A 21,294-nucleotide genomic window follows, 5' to 3' on the forward strand; every position below is an offset into this window, starting at 1 on the left:
ACACTGAAGAGCAGCTGCGGAGCTGAGGTGGCTCCTGGGGACCCACGATCCTGAGCGTGTTCCTCGGTCCATCCACAGGCACCAGCCCCTTTCCCCAGTGCGGTCTGGGCACAGCCGTCCCCACCGCAGGCTCATACCACGGTGGCTGCGAAGGCCGGGTCTCCTGCCAGCAGGATGGACGGTCCCTGGCCATGTGTCCCCATCCTCGGCACGGCTGCTGCAAACATAAGTGTTGAAAAGCATTAACATGCAAGGGAGCGCATCAAGCCACACACCTCGAGTTAATTTTCTGGTGAGGCCATGAGGAGCGGCAGAGGCTGGCGCGTGCAGTTTTGGCACAGGCACAGCCTCCCCTCCTCCTGCAGCACTGATGAGGGGTTTCCACGGCTGGATTATCAGTAATGGCTTCAGATCCCTGGAGAGTCCTTCGGGCCATCTGCCAGCCCGCCCAGCGCGGCGGCATCTGCCCCACGTGCTCCCAAAGGCAGAGCCCCCAGCACTGCTAATTACCCTGCAGATGATGCTCTGTCCCTGGGATCCCACGTGTCCCATGCACAGTGCAAGGGAGGAACCGGTGCATATTGCACAGACAGGAACACAAAGCAGCCACCGTTCCATGGGACTGGGACGGGCGTGCTGGGACGTTCCCTCTTTGCTCACCCCTGGCACTAGCCAGTGCCCATCCTGCACCTCCGGCCTCCTCCAGCAAAACCAGCTTCTCCCACAGAAACTGGATCCAGAAATGGCGCGTAGGGGTGAAATGCTCTCCCATCAGGCTGGCTTTGCTGCACCTCCAGGGATGGGGGTGACTTTTTCTGGGGTATCTCAAAGCTGCCTCTAACCCACCCACCAGCACCTAATTCCTGTGGGAACCTACAATAAATACAGAGCCTGGATGGGTGGCAGAGTGATGGGGAGAAGGACGCATGGCCCTTTGCAGCAACAGGAGGAATCTGCTGCAAAACATTAGAAATGAAATTAATGTTAGAAATGAAAACAGCAGGCAGAGGATGCGATCCCTGGCATCTGAGGGAGACACCGGAAGCCCTGACCCAGGCAGTTGCCCCATGTATAAAAATTACTTTCCTCTTGTGTCAGGCTGTCTGGAGAGATTTGTCTCTGCCTGGAAACATTTGAAATGAGTCATTTATGGGATGGATTCAAGCCTGGTGGCAGTTCATGATAAACACCACCTTTTGTGGGTCTGCGTTTTCCTATGGGATAATTATTTCCCTTTCTCAGCATCCTGCTCATACCGATTTTTCTTTCCACAGAACATTGTGCTTTAATGATGCTTCATGTTTAATTCCCAAGATGCGATTTTACCTTCACACCACAGACAATGGCCCTCGCGATCAGCACAAAGGCTCGCGCATGGGCTGCCCATCGGGCAGAGCTGCCCATCTAACACAGAACAGAAGAACCACATTGTTTCAAGGCATTGGGAATCGTCCTTTCTCCTCCAGACAGAGCACCATGATTTTTGAGGAGGCCATTCTGGGGTTGCTGGTGGGAGCGAGATGCTTGACACAGTGCGGGCATGTGTCCTGGCCTTCGTCCTTCTCTCTGGAGTGGGGCTGGTGGGGTGCGAGGGCTGGGGGGGGCTGGACCCCGCTGCATGGTCAGTGGTCACACTTGCTGTCTCCTCTTCTGCCCAGAGCGGTGCAAGTGCCAAGTCTACATCACAGAGTTTTACAAGAAACTATTGCTAAGAAAGGTCACTGATGGCAGAAAATGAGAAGCTCCATCCCGAAGAGGAGTAACTGGCGCCAGGCTGGGAACAAGCTGGCTGCAGCAGGAGCTCAGCCTCACATCCAGCCCAAGCTGCGACTGGCCATGGCACCGAAATCCCATGGGTGTCTTGAAGGTGCCATTGCCACGATGCTGGAGGGCAAGACCCCATCTGGGAAGGTGCCAGGGAGACAAGTGGGATGTTGGACAGCTGCACTGCCCTGATGCTGATGGTGGGGAACAACCCAGGCAGAGGCTGTGCAGTCCAGCGGGGCATCCCAAAGCCACATCACTCCAGTGCTGCTGGATGGGACCTCCATCCCAGAAAGGTCCGGGGCGGCGAGGAAGGTGGCTGAAGGCTGCTGGGCAGGTGTGGGTGAAGCCTCACCGGGCAGCATTGACACCAGACTGTGGTGAGGAGAGCCCCGCTTCTGCCAGCAGCACAGGGTCCCCGGGGAGTGCAGGGCTAGGAGCCTGGCTCTTCGGGGAGCTGGGGCGGGGGGCTCAGCTGGCTCTCCAGCAGTGCCCGTGTCCCCTCGGTCGACACTCTCCGCATCCGCAGGCGCACCGAGCCGTAGGTACCGCCGGTGCGGCGGGCGGCTCGGGCACGGCGGCGGGCGGCGGCGGCGGCCAACAGCAGGGCGGCGAGCAGGAGCCCGCCCAGGGCCAGCAACGCCAGCCCGGCCACGGTGCAGCGGTCGAGGCGGGCGCGGAGCCGGGCTGCCCGCGCCTCCAGCCGCTCCATCTGCCGCGCCGGCACCGCCGGGTCGGGACGCGCCGCCCGCGGAACAGCCCCCGCCAGCACCACCAGCGCCGCGCCACTCAGCGCGCAGCCCAGCGCCAGCGCCAGCCCCGGGCCCGCACCGGGACCCGCCGGGCCGGCCCCGCCCGCCGCCGCCGCCGTCTCGCCCGGGCTCTGCAGCTCCACCGCCCGCGGGGACGCCATGGAGCCGCCGCCGGCCTGCGCGGCCAGAGGTGAGCGGCGGAGCTGGACCGGGATGCCTCCCCTTCCCGGAGCTTACCCCTCGGACCGCCCTGTCCCCCCTCTCCGGAGCCGGGTCCCCGAACAGGGCTGTCCCCCTTCCCCGGAGCCGCTTCCCCGGACCGGGCTGCCAACCCCACCGCTCAGGTCCCCGAACTGGGTTGCTCCCCCTCCCGGGATCCCGTCTATCCGAACAGGGCTACCCTCAGTCCTGGGTCCCCGCAGTGGGTTGTCCCCCCTCCCTGGTGTCGGGTTCCCGAACCGGGCTGTCTCCCGTACCCGGGTTGCCGCACCGGGCTGCTCCTCTTCTGGAGCCGACACCTGCCTCTTTGAACCAGGTCCCGCCCCGGCTCTCCCCCTCCCCGAACCGGGCTCCCGCCGCGCAACTCGCCTCGCCGAACCGGGCTGACCCTCCCCGGGGACCCGTGTCCCTGGGACCCTGCCGGGCTGCCCCTCCCGGACCCGCTTCCACCGCCGGGCTCCCCCTCCGGTCCCCCGGAGTGCGATGCCTCCCCGGTTCCCGCACTCAGCCGCTCCCCGCCCGCTTCCCCCGTTCCCCGCACCGGGCTCCGCTCCCGTTTCTCCGCTCCCTCCTCTGCCTGCCCGCCCCGCGCCGAGCTGCCTACCCCCGCCGCCTACCCGGCTCCCCGGGCCGGTGCCGGTGCCGCGGCGGCGGGCGGGGCGGGCGGTGGGTGCCCCGAGCTGCCGGCCCCGGGGGCGCGCACAGCGCCGCACGCACACACGCGCACACACGCACACACATTCACCGGGCTGCCCCGGGGGACACACACATGCACACACGCCCGGTTGCACACCGGCACTTCTGTGCAACCCCCGCCTGCAACCGGAGCCCCTCTGTGCACCCCGCGACAGCGCCGGGACCTTTTGTGGGCACCCCGGGGTGAGGTGGGGGAAACAGATGAAGAGGACAGGCCAGCACGGTGGGTTTTGCACACGGGACAGCCCGGGGACATGCCCTTGGGGTGCTGGCTGGGCACCCCACAACCAGCTGTCCCTGTCGGGGACCCTGGGCAGAGCTGGGCTCTGGACCTCGAGTCCCCGCAACCTCCAGTCCTGAACGCAGCAGGGAGACACCCAGCCCAGCCGCCCACCTGCTGAGAGCTCCTGCAAGGGCTGAGCCCCCAAATCCCCGGGGAAACATTCAGGGCTTGACATGGGTTTGGGCCAGACACAAGATGCTCCAGCCTGGGACGGAAAAGCTCGTGGCAGTGCCCACTGCCCACAGCCATTCCCACGGCCGTGGTCCCACCACAGGTCCACAGCACAGAGCCCCCCCTGCGCCCCCACCTCTCACTACGCGATTTATTCCATTTTTCAGAGCACTTGTGTTAGTGCCTGCACTTGGCTTCTCGCTGACCTGAAACTGGAGCGGGGCCTGAGCCCCAGCAGTGACCTGCTGGCAGCCACACGCTTTCAGCTCGTTTGTTAATCAGCCGTGTGCTATTTCCGCATTTGGAGCAGTGCCTGGAGATGGGGTTGTGGATGTAAATCCTGAGCGATAGCGGGTGGGCTGCTGAAAGCTGCCGGGAAGATTTGTCCATCACATTGTCATTCCCTTCAGCACTTTCGCATGCCTCCGGCATCTTCACAAGCTCACCCGTGATCACACTAGATGATGTGCAGATACCAGTGCTGGGTGAATTCGCAGTGCCAGGGCTGCAGGGACACGTGGCTGCTGCCCCAAGCTCCCCATGCCCTGACTCTCCAAAGTTTCTCTTAAAAAGTAACCTCTGGATAATTTTTAGCCATTTTGACGCATTTTTAAAAAATTGTTCTCCAAGTGCCCCAAAAAAGTTTTCTGTCTATTTTAATTGTTGTTTAGCTTGGCAAAATAGGTTTGCAGGTTCACCACCTCCCTGCTGCGATGTGCTCATGTTGTGTCTGGCACCCCTGGGAACCCACAGTGCCTCCGGACCCTGAGCATGGCCAGGGGCTGTGGAGTGGGCTGGGGTCTCCCATCATCACCTTTTGCCATGTCAGGGGCAGGCATACACATGATTTTATTATTTTTTAAGTTTGCAGTGAAGGTTGTGCATGCTGTGACCCGCCCTCTCACTGCTCCCGTCTCCTCTCATTGCGCTGTGTTGAAATGCAGAGGTTTCCCAGCATAGCAGCCCCAGGGATGCATCCAGAAGTGGGCCAAGAAAGAAGCAGAATTAAAAATAAATGTAAGTGCATCCTGACACGTTAACCACATTTAGAGAGGCTTCAGAACCAACCCACTCGGCAGGAAGGCAGAAGATGCTTGGAGACAAGTAGGTCATGGGACACAGATTGTTCCGAATCAGCAGGAAAAGATGGATCTGGAGCAGGCGAGCGCATCCCTGCGAACAGCCAGGCAACAGGAGCAGGGCAGGAGGAGAGTGCTGGCACCTGGCACTGCTGCCTCTCACATCACCAAATTCCTTGGGAAAAAGCAAAACACCGCTGGGCTGTGCCTGAGCAGAGGTCAAGCACCCAAACCCTATAGCTAAGGACGCACCCAGGGGTGCCTGGGGTCCGTGCTATGTTCTGCCCTGGGGTCAGGGTGTTGTGCTGCCTGGGGGGCTCCTCCTGCACCCCAAACCCACAAACATGCCCCAGAGGGTGCCTGCAAAGGCTGAGGTGGAGGGATGCATCCTGCATGCATTGCTGCTTTGCTGTGCTGTCCCGGGGTCCCTCTGCCTTTGCTGGGTGGGAGCTGAGAGGCGGCCTCGGGCCTCAGAAGGGCTGGAGGGTGTGGGGTGGGCAGCCCAAAAACCTTCTTCAGCCTGGTTGTGAGCTGTCTGAGCTTGGGGCTGGGGGCTGGCAAGGGCCGCTCTGTCCCCAAGGTGCTGGCACTGATGGAAGGGGAGGAGAGATTGAGATGGGGAAGATTTATACTGCCAGAGCAGGAGCAAAGAGAGGAGAGAGACAGCCAAGGTCAGAGACAGCACTGCCAAAATTGACAATGAATCTGCAGGAGTGCTGGAGGGGAGAGACTGAGGGCTTGGAAAGAAATGGAAAAGGAGAGAGGGAAGGAAAGAGGGGTCTGGAAGACAGAGCAGGGTGAGGGAGCAGGACAGGGCTGCTGGGGACAGGGACATGCTGCTGCCCAGACAAAATGGTTAAATGAGGATGAAAGGGACAGCAAATAGGAACTGCAAGCCAGCAGAGGACACTGTGTGAATGGGAAGGAGCCAGGAGGACTGTGAACACCTCTGTGTTGCTCCAGACCCCTCACAGCACACCCCCCATGCAGCACAGCCCAGTGCCTGCTGTCAGTGCCGACCCTGACCCAGCACTGCCGCGGAGGTGAAGTTTCATTCCTGCCTCCTTAGTATTCACAGCATCCCGCAGCAGAGTGAGCGCCCGCAGCCAGCACAGCTCAAGGTGACTCAGAGGTCAGGGAACAAGCAGCCTGGAATTTGGGAGCAGCCGCTGGCTCCACACTGGCGGGTTTGCAGGACCAGAGACCGCTGGCAGATCACAGCCTCCCATCCCAGCACAGCCACGGATGTGCCACTCTGGTGTACCCATGCCCACGAGGATGCACACACAGCGTCAGCTATCCGGGGGGTTTCTGACCCTGCAAACTGCCCCCCTGGGAGCTGTTGCCATCGGCCAGGCTGGGCTGGATCTGCACCTTGGGGCTGGACATCGGCCTTGGCACGTGGCAGGGCTGGTGCTGGCCCAGCCAGGCACCAGTGCAGGTCATTTCCCTCTTGCTGGGTGCCAGAGCAGGTTTGCTGCCCTTGCAAAGGCAGCAATGTCTGCTCCGGGGCTTGTGGGAGGGGTCCTCCAGATCCCCACTGGGGATGCATCACTCCAAGGGTGTTTTACAGCAGAAACCCCTGTCCCTCCTCAGTGACACCCCAGCCCAGGGTACCTGCTCTGCCCAAAAGCAGCTGGACGAACAGAGCCCTGCCTTCCACTAACACCAGCAGCAGGGTCACACTGGGAAGAGGCTCAAAAGTTTCCTGGTGTTAATTGAGGTCTAATTATCTTCGGCTAACACCGGGTGACATGGGAATGGGAAAACCACAGGTGCCTTGTGATACAGCAACAGCTGATGTGCTGGGCTGTGGCTCAGGAGCACCAGGAGACTTGCTGTGCTCTGCCTGAATATAAAGCAAAACACAGAAAATATGAAGTAGAGGGTTGAAAACCTAATTTTTTTTTTTTTTTTCCTTTTCTGGCTGGTGATATGTGAGCGTGTAAACACGCTGCCTTTCCCGCTCAGTGGTGGCTGTGGCTGACGTGGGCGGGTGGCTGCACACCTTTCCCCTTATCCCTCTGCACAGAGATCACATCTGAAGCTCAATTTTAAAAATTTCTTCTGCCTTCTGCAAAATCCCTTCACCAACATAGGTTTATCAAACGTATTTGGAGCCGTGCAGGACCTGCTCGCCTGCAGAGAAAGCGATAGGGTGGTGCCCCCAGGGCTGGCCTCTAAAATGTCAAGGGCGAAAGAGGTCGGGAGGAGGAGCAGGGGCGTGCTGGGGTGCTCTCCATCCACAGGAATCTGCAATGAGGTGAGCACCGTGCTCCTGGAGACGCATGCACGCTCCCCGTACACCCCAGGAAGGCGATGGGAACCCCCCGCCCCGCAGCCGTGCAGCCGCTCAGCCGCCCGCACCCGGGGCTCCGTGCAAACCGAGCCGGTGACCGGGAGCGGCCGCGCTGCCCCCGCAGACAGCAAGGGGCTTCTCCAGGGACCCTCCCGCCCCAGGCACACGGAGCCGGCCCGGAGGGGACAGCGAGGCCGCGCAGCCCGGGACCCCCGGGAGCAGCCGCGGGGTCGCTGCAGGGACCGGACAGGCCCGCGCTCGCAGAGCGCGCCCAGCTCGCCCTTGGCGGGAGCGCGCAGGAACGGCCGCCAGGGGACCCGCTGCTCGCCGACCCCGGGACCCGCTGAATTCCCCCGGCCCCTCAGCGCCCGCCTGTGTCCCCTCATCCCCTGAGGTCCCGCTAAATCCCCCCTGGCCCCTCAGCGCCCGCTAAATCCCCCTGCAATCCCCTCAGGGCCTGGCCGGGTCCCCTCATCTCCTCGGGGCCCCTCTAAATCCCCCTCAGTTCCCTCAGCCCTGGCTGGGTCCCTCCATCCCTTCAGGATCCCACTAAATCCCCCTCCATTGCCTCAGCGCCTGCCTGGGTCCCACATCCCCTCAGATCCCGCTAAATCCCCCTCATCCACTCAGCACCCAGCTGTGCCACCCTGTCCCCTCGGGTCCCCAGAAATCCTCTTGTCCCCTCAGGGCCTGACTGGGTCCCCCATCCCCTCAGGCCTCACTAACCCCCCCCACCCTGTCCTCTCAGGGTCCCACTAAATCCCCCTGTCCTCTCAGGGTCCCACTAAATCCTCCCGTCCCCTTAGGGTCCCACTAAATCCCCCTGTCCCCTCAGCACCCAGCTGGGTCCCTCTCAGGTCCCCATAAATCCCCCTGTCCCCTTGAGGCCTGGCTGGGTCCCCTCATCCTCTCAGGCCCCATTAAAACCCGCTGCCCTGTCCCCTCAGGGCCCTGCCAAATCCTCTCATCCTCTGAGCACCCCCTTGGTCCCCCATCCCCTCAGGGTCCCCCTAAATCCCTCTCCCCACCCCAAGACCCCTCTCCCGTGGGAGGGGGAAGAGCCTGGGAGGTGGCAGCAGCATTGGCCCCTGAGCCCCAGCCCCGGCACCATGTTCTATATGCATTTGCTCATCAACAAGCGCGGGCCATTGGCCAAAATATGGCTTGCTGCCCACTGGGAGAAGAAGCTCACCAAAGCTCATATATTTGAGTGCAATTTAGAGACTACTGTTGAAAAGATCATCTCGCCAAAGGTATGCTATGGAATGAGAAGCTGTCCTCTGGTATGTTCTGGGGCAGAGGTGTTCACCTTCAGTAGGGAACACGACTTGATATTGTGAAGACTTTGGTAATAAGAAAAAATTGTGGCTATTTCAAAACCAGTGTGAGATAAATTCCTACTCTGATTTTATTCTAGATCTCACTCAGATAAAAGCTCCATCCCGTTAAATGACAGTAATATAAACATTTTACTTGCTGTGTTACTCCTGGAGATCTGTGGACTGCATTTAGGTACAGTGTAAGAAAATGTTACCACAATATATTAAAATGTGTTTCTCCACACACCAACAGAGCTCCAGGGAGGGCTCTGTGGGCAGCGCTGCCCAAGGAACCACAGGACGTGGGTTTGAGCGGCTCATGAGGCAGCACAAGCCCATCAGTGCCGGTCTTTCTTCAGAGGCTTTGAGTACCGGCTGGGGGTGTTGTTCAGCAGAATTTGGAAAATGCTGGTTTCGAGGAAATTGCCAGAAAAAGATTGAAAAGTCAGCTGCTCAACCAAAGTCAAGGGACTAAGAAAACTGCCATGAAATTGTACCCAGACCATTTGAGGAGAATGCTGTTGCTGATCTTAGAATAAATAACTTTTGACATATTTTAACAATCCTTCCACTTTTGGTGGACTTCTTCCATGTCCCCCATTATAAGCAAATAAATCTGTAACTAAGCCTACATCACACTTATGAGAGCCTCTGTGAGCAGCCCCGGAGGCTGGAGTCCCTGCGTGTCACAGGGACGGTGACTCAGGCGGGCTAGTGGCCATGGCTCATTAATTGGCCTTGGCTGCAATCACATGCAACGGAACAGTGAGGAATGCTTTGCATGGTCACTGATCGATGGCTCAGGAGATCCAAGGCTTTCAGCTGGTGCAAGCAGATTTTTAAAATTTTCTCCATGAAAACACCTGTTTGATATTTGGCTTAGTGCAGGAAGACTTTGCATGAATAAAGGTGCAGTTATGGCCTTTATTTGCATAAATAAGGGCACAGGTGTGGTGTCTGCTCACCTAAATAACCGAAGTGTCAAATACTAGGATGTGTGCAGCTACTTTCTGTTTCAGGACATGTTACACTGTTTGCTGGCAGTCAGCTGAGGTGTTTTAGGTAAAATAAGACCATCAGTTCAGGGCTCGTGCTTCAGTGTGGTGACATTTAGGAGCAGAAGCAACTAGAAGTTCCTGGCTCTGAAAATTCATTTCTATGATCCCTTGTATCAGTACAAAACCCTGTTGATTTTTGTATAGCTCTGCATTGGTGTATGTTACTGGAACTCTGTTATGACTCTTCCATGTTTTCATGTTAATGTTTTTGCCAAATATACTAACTCCTGAACAACTCTTTTACATCCTTAAAGTTTACAATAGCTCTGCGAACCTCCGGACACTTACTCCTGGGAGTGGTACGGATTTACCACAGGAAAGCAAAATACCTCTTGGCAGACTGTAGTGAAGCTTTGACAAAAATGAAGACAGCCTTTCGCCCAGGTATGTCCTGAATTCAGCATTTTTCCATCTGTCTCCTTTACAGCTCTTGTTTTAAAAGGTAATTTCGGATATTGCTGTTAAATACATGTTGTTGGTCTCAAAGGAAACTGAACATACTAGTGCCTACTGCTGATGTTTAGTCTGGCTTAACGTAATACCATTTCAGGTCTTTGACTCCTTTAAGGGAAGCAATATCTTCAGTAGTCTTAGGAGAAGACGCTTGAATTCAGCCTCCGTTGCTAGATAATTAGTTTTAATTTCTGTTGACACCAACAACATGCCCAACAGCGTGTTAGTGCCAGGTCTGACAGAGTGTTTTGAGTGTGAGCCATGTAGCCAGCAAGAAGGAGCAGAGATGACTGGGTCCTTTTCCAACCGGCTCCACGTTTGTTGTACTTAGACACCAAACAGGGAGGCACTGTTGGCCAAGAACAGGACACCAGCATCTATTCCCAGTCTTCACACACTTTGTGACTTGGTCTGTTTGCAGAATAGTGAATACCCACTCTATGTTATTCTCAAGGATATGAACATGATTAGTTAGTTAATATTTGTAAATATTTGGAAATCTCTAAAAGAAACACTTACGATAAGTACTCAGTGCTATCTATTTTGACGAGATACTGTAGTAGCTTACAGAGGACTGCACCGCACAAGAAAAAGACACAACACTCACAACTGTGATGAGGGAGGCTCCAACTAGATATAAAGGGGGGGAAAATCTCAGTGGAATTGGTAAAATGCTGAACCAGACTGTCCAGGGACGCTGCAGAATCTACATCAGCAGAAACAGTCAAAAGTGAAAGTAGAAATGAATCCTGTTTTGAGCAAATGGTTGGATTAAATAACCTTCAGGAATCCTTTCTCACCTGAATTGCTCCAGGATTCTGATCACTGAGTATTTGCAGTCTCGCTTCATAATTATTTGATGCTGGAGAACAGCGCTGTATGGACACTGGAGAGAAAAAGAAAATGCAATGATTCATTTGAAGTGCTATGAATGACTCCAGGCTAAATGTCAGCTGTGAGAATCTTCCAGGGACTTAAAGGAGCTGTTCATAAACTCAACATATTTACAGTACTTCAGGTCCTGTAGCAGCATGTTCTTCTGTATCTGTCTGTAAAAAACATTGCTTTTAAAGCACAGGTAAATTAAGGATTTTAATTCCACTTTGGAGTCCTGTTGACAGAGTGCCTGAGTTTTACCTTTCTGTTATTTAGAATGGCAGCCCTTCCTGACAGGTTTATTGTCTTATTATATGTATTTAGGAAAACATTACTTTTATTTTATTGACACTTGCTTTGTTTTGTTGTCTGTTTCTTTTAGGACTTGTTGACCTTCCAGCAGAAAACTTTGAGGCTGCTTATCAGTCCATCACATTACCTGAAGAATTTCATGATTTTGAAACACCACTACCTGATTTAAAGTAAATACTTCCCTAGTTTAAATACTAATTATTTTAGTATTTTCAGAAGTAAAAAATATTCTTGCTATTATCTGATCAAGACTCGGATGGAATTCCTAGATTTGATAAGTGAATTCTCCTGAGTTCTGAGTTGGCTTTCCAAGGCTGCACTCACAGGAGCTGTGCTTTTGTAGAGTTCATCCAAATCTGTTTAATCAACAGACTTTTACAATGTACTGAACTTAGACTTCAGGATTCTCTAATTTAAAATTGTGTCAGTGAAGCCTGCAAACAACTTGCTGGCCTCAAGAGCAGACATAAAAGTATAAATCCTGTTGTAAGACTGCAGAAGTTTGGGTAGTGACCTCACAACGTTGTCCTGTTGCATTGTGTGGCTGCATTTCATTTCTGCTCCGTTGCTCTTTGGGCCAGGCTATTTTGTATATTTTGTATAATTTTTTTTCATCAGGGCCATTGATGTTGCTGAACATTTTACCTTGAATCAGAGCAAAGCTGAAGACATCACACTTACAGAGGATTACGAAAGCAATATACTTCTCTGTGATAGAACCTTTGGTGAGAGAAGTTGCAAAATTAGCAATCTTCCATAAGGAAAAGTGAATTTCTTATGCAACATTTTGTACAGTCTGAGTACTTTCCACTTGTGAAAAAGCTGTTATTAAAAATGCATTTGCTTCATACTTTTGCTGATTGGCCTGCCATACTGTCTTATGCTTAAATTTTTGTGTAAGTACTCTGCCTAAATAATCTGATATTGAAGACTGAGTATCAAACCCAACATTTTCTGCTTTTTACTCAGCTAGCTACCATAGTTTATTATTTATTGCTTTTGAGGTGTGGGATATCTTACACTCCTCTAAAATCAGTTGAAAAGGTAAGAAATGGATAAATATTTGTTTCAAAAATCTGTGCAGATGAAGCATCATAAATTCTGTGTTTATCCAGATGAAGAACCAGATGCTCTGAGAAAACAGAGCTTTGATGGCAGCACCTTAATGAGCAGCAACAGTCTCAGGGCGGATCGCAACTCTGTGAGTGTGAGTGGAGACAAGCCTGCGCTGCATGAGGATGCTTACTGCTTCGAGCACGACTGGTTTGGAGACGAGGGAGATGCTGCCGATATGATTGGTAGGGTTTGCCACAGATAAACAGAATTAGTTTATTTCCAAATATTTTTATTCTGGCAGGAAGACAAACAAATGATTGTTTCCAAACATAAATTCTGTATTTCTTGTTGGTTTCATACTTTCTTGTTTTTTCCTACTTGTTACTAAATCTATGATCACTTAGACATTGCCAAGTAAAATTATATTAAAGGAAATATTTCAGTTTTTTAGAATTAAAAACATTCAATTTATACTTAAGGTTTAACAATTTAGTTTATCTTTTCAGAGGAGAAATACTGCAACATTTTAATCTTTGTCGTAACAAAGGCAGCAAAGTAGCTTCTACATCTTTATGGCTTAAAGTATTTATACAAACCTTTATAGATTTGTACCTTTTAAACAATATTAAAATCTATTAATATTAATTATATATTAATGCTATTAATAGATATATAATATATAATATATTATCACTATATTAATAATTTTATACTAATATATATTAATATTAATATTATGGCTACTTCATGACTAAGGCTTCAAATGATTAAAATTATGCATTTTGTATTTAAGAAATCCTGTTGAGGGACGAGCAAAATGACCTGGATAAAGACATTATTGATATGGAGGAAGAATGTCCTTTGCCACAGGATCTGCCAGAAAACAGCACAGCCTGTGAGTTCACAGCGTCTGCTCTATGTTCCTCACACGAACTCTCTGTTCCCTGTTAATGCCTAAAGTTACTCACGTTCCTTCCTACAATACCTTGTGCCTTTTTCCTTTGGTCGTGACTTTCGCTTTTTTCTAATGTGCTTCATTGACCATTTTAGGTATAATTTCATTTGATCTAGGGATTCCAGATGTGTAACTTGGCGTTGTTTACAAACCCTTTTGTGTGTTCCCCCGTTGGACATGCTGTTGATCACCCTGCTGCTTAGGCAGCACGATACCACTTTTGTAGGGGAAAGGAAACTGAAAAAGGGTCTGCCATGATTTTGAACTTTACCTATGAGCATTTCTGGCTTCTTATTTCAGCAACACATGACACTTCAGTAGTACATAAAAGTGTTGTTGGTCTTCTTTTGATTTGATATCAATGAAATTAATATTTGAAAAGTGCTTCTGGATTTTTTTTTTCTGTCTTAAACCCTTATACCCCCATCACATGGTTACTTTAAAACTGAGTAGTCTGGAACAGCTTTAAAGGGACTCAGCTGCACTTGCTCCTCCTTGCGCTAGTCCTGTTCACGTTGACAGAAATGTCCACGCTGACATGCAGTTCCCTGGAACCAGAAACAGATACATGTTTTGTCAGGTGGGTTTTCCTCCAAATCAGTTCTCACACAGGTTCTAGTGTCAGCCAAGGAAACCAGGCCACGCAGAACAGGAGCAGCAGCAGTGCCAGTTAGTGCTGGTTCATTGTGAGATTATAGACAAAATCACAGTTTTCTAATTCTGATAATTTTTGTCTGATACCATTCTATGTCATGAGATTGAGACATTATTCCATCTTGTAAACTGTTTCTGTTGTTTGTGTTATTTGCTGTGTTTTCTTACAGTTGAGTCCAGCTGCACAGACACCACCATTAAGAAAGTCAACCATCTAATGAATGAAACGATACTTTTCTTGAAAGAAAATGAAGAATTTGTACTTGACCCAGTTGATGATACAGGTCAGAACTTGACCAGTTTCTTGCTAAATGTTTGCGTTACTATGTTTGTTTCTCTTCTTGTTAGTGAAAATATTTGCAAGACAGATTACTTGCACTTTAGATTTCATCTGCTCCTCCTGTCAGATTTCCATTTTACAGCAACTATTGCACAAAACCAATATCAGGTTATTTCTCTGATCTGCCCAAACCCCTCCTTACATTTTCTTTCCAAACCAAGCTTTGCTGCTGTGCAGTTCTGGTACTGCCAGCCTGGCCTGTTCATGAGTGTTACTGAAGTTTCACCTGAAGAGCTTCTATTGCTGGTGACATATCTGTGATTTTTATGTGTAAACTAACAATCTTAAAACTTCCAGGCCTCTATAAAAATTTGTTTGTGAACTTTAATAAGATCCAAAAAGAAAAATGTTTCATTTCTTCTGTGGGTAAATACAAATGTTGCGCTGGTGACTGTCAGCAAATAAACAAGTTCATGTTGACACTATTATTTAGAATATTGGAATTTTCCAGCCTGTCAAAATAATATTCAGGAAGTTATGGCATAACCAACCCGTGCCTCTGTTCTGCACTTACTGCGCACATCTTCATTAAATTGCTAAAGGATTAAACTGACAAGTACAGATATGAACTATGAGGTGATGAAACCTGTTGAGTACATCAGCAGTTCCTGGAACAGTTAACTTCCTGATGGATTAAAGACAGCTTATTCAGTCATGTTGGTATATCATGTGTTCTCATTAAGTCCTCATGTTCCCAGTTCTTTAGTACAACAGTCATATGTCTTCTGCAATTAAACGTATGTGCATTTCCTGTACAAGAATACAAAGGGGACACTTTATGAAAACTTTGGGAGCAATGGCCCTTACACTTGTGCTTTGATTTTCAAGTCTGTGCGATGTTTCAGGTCAGCAGCCTGTCTGTCTGATTCACAGTGCTTTTTTCGGTGCTTAAGTGTTCTGTGAATAGACCTTATTGGACTTTTTATTTTTTTTAATACTTGCTTTCTTTAGCTGTCACCCAGAGGAAAAAAAAGAAAAGGAAGAGGAAGTTGCTTGTGGATGTAGACAAGGAGCTCAGCTGCAGCACCATATACAAGCAACTAAACAACTGCACGGACATCCTTACTACGTTAGACCTTGCACCCCCAACAAAAAAAACGATGATGTGGAAGAAATCGGGTGGTGTGGAAATCCTTCTGTCCCACGCTGCACAGCCTGTGGTGCACGCAGAGCTGCAGAAGGTAAAGCTCAATTCCTCATGGCTTTTATGTCACTGTAGAGATGGTGGGACTGTTGCTCATGCAGGGTTGAACTGGGAGAGACTTTGCAGACCTGGTGGCACGTGAGCTCCTTGCAAGCTGCAGGTGCATCATTGAACGTGTTGCTTTGCAGTATGGTTCAGCTGGAAAACTGATGATTATTTGCATACTTGCCACTAATTGCTTCACCAGCAAGACCATCTGTAGAGCTCATGACTTTGATCCCCAGCACCCCAACAACCAGTAAAAAATGACACAGAAACTTGAGAGCTAATGTTTCATTTCACATACTGGCACCTGACTGGACACTAATACACAACTTTTTAGATTTCTGTGAGATTCTTTGCAACTTTCTACTTTATTATTTTCTATTTTGTTTCTGCTCTGCAATCAATACAAGACTGTATCTTTCTTTACATTTACTTCAAAGGTTGTTATTGTTGTTATTATTATTATTATTTCATTAATGGTTTACAAAGATGGTATGCCGATTTCTTTTGTACTTCCCAACTGGAGACTAAGCCCCAGCTGGGGAGCAGGCAGCGACTGGCCTGTCAGAGGACTAGGAGGGTCCTGATCACTCACTTTGGTGAGAAGCTGGGCCAGACCACCCGTTCCTGTGGCTGTGGACTTTAAAGCTTCCTTTTACACAAGAAAAATGTATTTGTTTCATGGCAACATGATTATCAAAGCCTCTCCAGTCTCCAAGTATTTTCTGACAGATCATTGAAATAAGCTATAAGTCTAGAGCTGGTGATAAGATAAAAAAGGCACGGATGTGCACACAGGTGATGCAGGAGCCGTGGTGAGAGTTCTGCGCAGCAGCCCGATGCTCCCTGCGCTGTTTCCTCTGCTGTGCAGCTTGGAGAGATCTGTGCAGCTGATCAGGTTCCCTAGAGCAGCTTCACCCCTTAGAGTCGAACTGCAGTATTACAGCTCCTTTATGAGAATAAAAACCACGCACCAGGACCTGGGGAGAGAAATCCACACCCACATAACCCCAGACATTTCTTGCTTTCATCCCTCCTTACTGTCTGGCTTCAAGGAAAAACAATCTGAGCTGTTTCTAAGACATTTCTTCATGGAGTTTGCTGACAAAGTTGAAGCTGCAGGAGGCTGTTTAAAAAAATGATGCAGATTTTCAGAATGACCTAATTCAAATCTCTACATTCTAGGTTGCAGTAATTAATATACAGCTCATATTCATACCTTTGCATTGATGTTTGCAAATAATCTGACACGATTTTCTGAAAGCAAACCAATAAAAATTATTTGGTTTAGTTGTTTGAGAGATGCTTCAAGAGTCATAGATTTGAGATGAAAAGAAATGGAATACAGAGGGAATCTGAAGTGGAAGAAACAAGAAAAGAACAAGATACCACAGGTAATATTTCAATTCTGTTGTTGCAAAATTAGCCATTACAAAATATTTTCTATTTTAGATAATGTTTCGGAGACATGTGCATGGTGTTTGTGTGCAGTGTTCTACAAATCGAAGGCCAAAAAAGTTAAATGTTAAGGAAATAGTTAATTATTTTTAATTTTTGTTATTTGTTTTTAGAAGTACTTTGCTGTTCTTTTGTTCCTTAGATCAGAAGTGAAGTGCGAGTCTTTTTCTTCCTTCTGGCATAAGGAGGGATTTTTGGTTTCAACTTTGGTTTCTCTAATTGTCTACCAAATTGCAGATTTGGGATTTTTTTAAAGAAAAAAAATAACACCTCCCACTTATTCTGGGTTTAATCAAACTGCTCTCTAAATTGCCAAATTAATGTAAATTACTTCTATTTGCATCTTGAAAATTGTGTTTTGGCTAATACCAAGCAAGAAGAAATTATCCATTTCAGATCTCCCGAGGAGGTGATGGATCTGCCTTCACTCCTTTGCTCTCCCAGAAATCTGAACTGTGTGGCTGCCCCAGGGATTAATCACCAAAACCACCTCCTGCAAGCCCAGAAAGCTCAACTTTTAGAAAAGGAAAAACTCTCTGGGAAGGTTCTTCTTCTGGGGCCCTATTGAGAATGATGTTTGTTCTATATTTACTTATTCTGGTTCTTGAGCTCAAAGATTACTAGACTAGGGTGTGATTTTTGCTTTTCAATTATTATTATTATTTTTTTAAGGACAGAGATTCACCGTAATTTCCTCTTAAACCTTGTTTTTTCTGTTAATACAGAGATGCTGATAGTAGAAGAGCCAAGTTATCTGCAGGAGTCAGCTCATTCAGAGACTGAAATTAGAAATGATTCGTTTATGTTGACATCACAGAATAACAGAAATGAAACCCACGATAACTGTGGTGAAACTATAGTGAGCGGTTTCCTTCAGTTTTAGAGATTTAAATGTATTTATTGGTGTCATTCTATGCCAGGGTCCCATTTAAAACACAACAAGGAATTACTAATAGATGTTTGAAAAGTATGTTAGAGACAGCCGATAGAGCATTAAGTAGCTTGTGTCATGAAAGCTTATTTATAAGCACTTTGGAAGAGTCTCGCCATGAATTGAACTATTAATTAAAATGTTTATTAATCAGTATAGATTACAGTCTAATGACTAAGTATAAACGGAACCTTAATATGAAATATAGCCTCTGTGTACTCAAGAGATAAATATAATCGTCTTTATAAAGGATAAAAATTATCTTTTGTGTCTCCAGTTGAGGAAATACTCAAGCAATAAATGGTCTGTTTCTGCCATCTCTATTTAGGGTAATGTGAAAGGGGATTCTTTAGAGAATATGAGGCTCATTAAAGTTGAAAAAGAATGATAAAATTGGACCTAACAATGGCAGAAAATGTAGAACTGAGTCAGTGTAGAACCAGCTGTAGGATAAATCCTACAGCAAAGTCCTTTCCTCTGTGAGGAGAAATGTGGTAGAAACAGTAACTACAAAATAATTTTGGAAAACTTTATTAGAATAAATTCTTTGAGCACACTTAAGTAATTGCGAGTTACATCTCCTGGATAAATTGTAACGCCTGTTGATGGTCCTTGCTGTTCTCCAGCAGGACGGCAGGGCTGGCTCTGAGAGCTCCTCGCTGCTCAACAATTCACTGGACCAAGAAGCCGAAACCCAGCGAGCTGAGCTGACAAAGGTACGTGTGCCCGAACCTGGCAGCTCTGGCTTGTTGCACAACAGAGCTGTGCTCTTTCTCAGACATATGAAAAATAAACTGATGGCATTGTGAACTTACAGTGAATTTTGGTGCACTAATGTCATCTTTAGTATGTATTTTGCCAGTCAAAAACATATCATTATTTTCTCCACTTCACGAAGCCTGGCGTGACTGCAGAGGTGCCGGGTGTCCCAGACATCCCCAGTATGGCCATCAAAATGCCCAGTCCAGCTGGATTTTTAATTGGGCCACAGTTCTTGTCCTTTTTATCATCACGTTGTGTGACTTTTCCACAGGCTGCCTAACCTTCTGTTCTGTTTCCCCTCAAGGAGCAAACGAGGAAGAATAAAGACAGTGAAGAAATAAGGTGGAGCAAAAGAACTCTTCAGTTATTAAAAACTTTACAGGTACCAGTGCTGGATTTTATGTGAACGTATTTCAATGGTTCTGTGCAGTGCCCATAAATAAACACTTGCATCTAAGTGTAGCCATTAAAAACCAAGAAATAATAACACTTGGTCAGCGGTGGCTGAAGTTGCCCATGATACAGCTGGTGCTCCCTACCCAAAGATTTGTATTGTTTTGAGTCATGCAAACCATTCCAGATGTGCTTCATCTCACACCTCTGCATGGTTCCATTGAAGTCAGTGGAAGCACAGGCACATGTAGTTCTAGTAACATATGTATGTGCTTGCAATATTATGGCAATAAGATGTTCAGAGCTACTTATATAAATGCAAATGCCAAGATAAGGTTCTGTTCAAGGTGTTCAGGCAGAAAATTCTCACTCTGAGCAGCTCTCAGAGTTCAGACCTGATGGGATCTGGTTTTACCGGCAGCCAAGCTGACCTGACCGATCCTCTCCTTCCCTCACGCAGCACCTGCAGAGATCGGGCGCGCGCTCTTTCAGTCTGCGGGAGCTCTGTCAGAAAAACAACCGGAAAGAAGCTGCCGTGAAGTTCTACGTCTTCCTTGTTCTGAAGAAGCAGTCGGTGCTCGAGCTCAGCCAGGGCGCTCCCTTCGCCGACATCACCGCCACCCTCGGCCCCATGTTCCACACCCACTGCGATCACACGGTATTCAGATAAGGTAATAAAAATAAATCTTAGGCTAAGTCCTTCAGCAAAGATATTTCCTGGAAAAATGACTGAATGTCTCATCAGACCGTGGTGACTGTGCAGAGCTCTTTCCTCCCCAGCACCTCTGCCAATGCCAGGGACTTGTGCTGCCTCCATGGTGGTCACACAGGTCACAACACATTTACCTTTTATATATATCTGTTTATACAACGAGCAGTTACTTATTCTGTCAATAAAATATCGCTAAAATACATATTCTATATAAGAGATTTAGATTGTGAGGGATTTTATGAAAGTCCTTTAAAACCTTTCTTAGAGACCAATTTTGGAGGTTAAATTATTAAATTATACAGAGCTCATGTGTTATTATCTAACGCTGTTAGGAAGAGGAGGCTGTTAAGCTCTCTTCATAAAAAACTTTATTCTATCTCACATTATTCCTTTCAAAAAATGTTCATTATTTGATACTTTAAGGTATAGAAAGGTCTCCAGCATTGTTTCTGTGTGTTCAGGCAGAGAGGTTACGCTGTCCCTGGCAGAGCCACGTGAATTTTAGGAAGAAATCCTCTTTCCCAGAAATCCTGCAAGCTTTGATTTCATGGAGCATGTTCACTTAAAACCTAACACTTTTATTTATGTGTGGAACTATTTAAAAACGGATGTTAAACTGAAATATTATTAGTTCTTTGGTTTTTTAGTTAATTTAGGACAAGTTTTAATGCTTTTACTGTCATTTTGCAGTGGTGTTTTTCAGTTGCACCAGACCTGCTGGGTTGTGTGTGTTCAGCACCAGGTGTTGCAGCGTCGGGCTGTGTTCAAGTCTCTTAATGTGAAATCAATAAAAACCACAAGACGATGTTTCCTCAGCTCGTCAGTGTTTGTTCTGAAGGATCAAAACCAGCAGCCACCTGAGCTACCCTGTGGGTTCGCCTTCTCAGAGTCTGCGTTTTTGGTGATTTTTCTTAAAACGTGAAAGGCTGGATGATGCGGTCATCCTGGCTTTCCGTGCGTTCGCTCACCTCAGCTGCACCCGCGTCTCTGTCCCTGCTGACACGTGCTGCTCCTGCCGTGTGCCGGTTTATTTTTGTGCACGCTGTTTTGGGAACGCGAGGAACCGATTCCAAGGGGACTGTTCTGAGGAGCGAAAAGGCTCTAAAATGACTGGAGGCCGCACGTGGGATGGGCAGGGCTGGGGGTTGGCCTGGCTGGTTGCGGGGTTTATTTTGGTTGTTCATAAAATGAGGAATAAGAAGCCTTGGGTACTCTTCTCCAAGGGGTTACTTTTCTGTGTGTGAGTGACCCTGTTTGGTAAAAACCTTTCAATTTTCTGAAGAAAAAAAAAAAGGTATTTTCGTTTTCTGATGCAAACAGGAGTGAGAGGCCAAGGCTGTGACCCGGAGCAACTCGTTTCACTCTCCGGGCCCAGGCCTGGTGGTTTGGTACCAGCCCAAGGTGAGGAAAGGGTTTGGTTCTCCAAATCTCGCACTGGGCAAGCAAGAACCTCTCCCTCCCTCCCTGGTGCGAATCCTGGGGAGCCCCTGCGCCCTGGGTCTGCACTCTGGGAAGCTGAGTGCTGCGAAGGGAAAGAAAAAACATTTTTCTTCCCCCAAAGCC

General features: G+C 48.7%; 1 protein-coding gene across 8 annotated transcripts; it reads left to right on the forward strand.

The window, feature by feature from the left end:
- Positions 1-2,618: 2,618 nt before the first annotated feature.
- RAD21L1 (RAD21 cohesin complex component like 1) lies at positions 2,619-20,546 on the forward strand. Of its 8 annotated transcripts, none has more exons than XM_071815525.1 (14): positions 2,619-2,706; positions 4,750-8,516; positions 9,895-10,024; positions 11,352-11,451; positions 11,900-12,006; positions 12,397-12,579; positions 13,131-13,232; positions 14,117-14,230; positions 15,238-15,467; positions 16,767-16,869; positions 17,659-17,792; positions 18,491-18,580; positions 18,931-19,008; positions 19,480-20,546. In XM_071815525.1, the coding sequence occupies exons 2-14, from the start codon at positions 8,373-8,375 to the stop codon at positions 19,687-19,689; spliced, it is 1,725 nt and encodes a 574-aa protein (XP_071671626.1). In that variant the 5' UTR covers positions 2,619-2,706; positions 4,750-8,372; the 3' UTR covers positions 19,690-20,546. The 8 variants fall into 8 exon arrangements, with proteins under 8 accessions (XP_071671626.1, XP_071671628.1, XP_071671625.1 ...); XM_071815524.1 differs by having other exon boundaries at positions 2,620-2,706; positions 4,053-8,516; XM_065850059.2 differs by lacking the exon at positions 2,619-2,706 and having other exon boundaries at positions 3,409-8,516; positions 19,480-19,690; positions 20,193-20,546.
- The last annotated feature ends 748 nt before the right edge of the window (positions 20,547-21,294 follow it).

Source organism: Patagioenas fasciata, chromosome 16 (genome assembly GCF_037038585.1).
Source record: "Patagioenas fasciata isolate bPatFas1 chromosome 16, bPatFas1.hap1, whole genome shotgun sequence".
Taxonomy (NCBI): Eukaryota; Metazoa; Chordata; class Aves; order Columbiformes; family Columbidae; genus Patagioenas; species Patagioenas fasciata.

What these genes read in the sequence shown, in the direction of transcription:
- RAD21L1 (XM_071815525.1), top strand. Translation starts at nt 8,373, where the DNA reads ATGTTCTATATGCATTTGCTCATCAACAAGCGCGGGCCATTGGCCAAA. An exon ending in TGCACGCAGAGCTGCAGAAG is followed by an intron (nt 15,468 to 16,766) that starts GTAAAGCTCAAT and finishes TATTTGGTTTAG; the next exon opens with TTGTTTGAGAGATGCTTCAA. An exon ending in ATAACTGTGGTGAAACTATA is followed by an intron (nt 17,793 to 18,490) that starts GTGAGCGGTTTC and finishes GCTGTTCTCCAG; the next exon opens with CAGGACGGCAGGGCTGGCTC.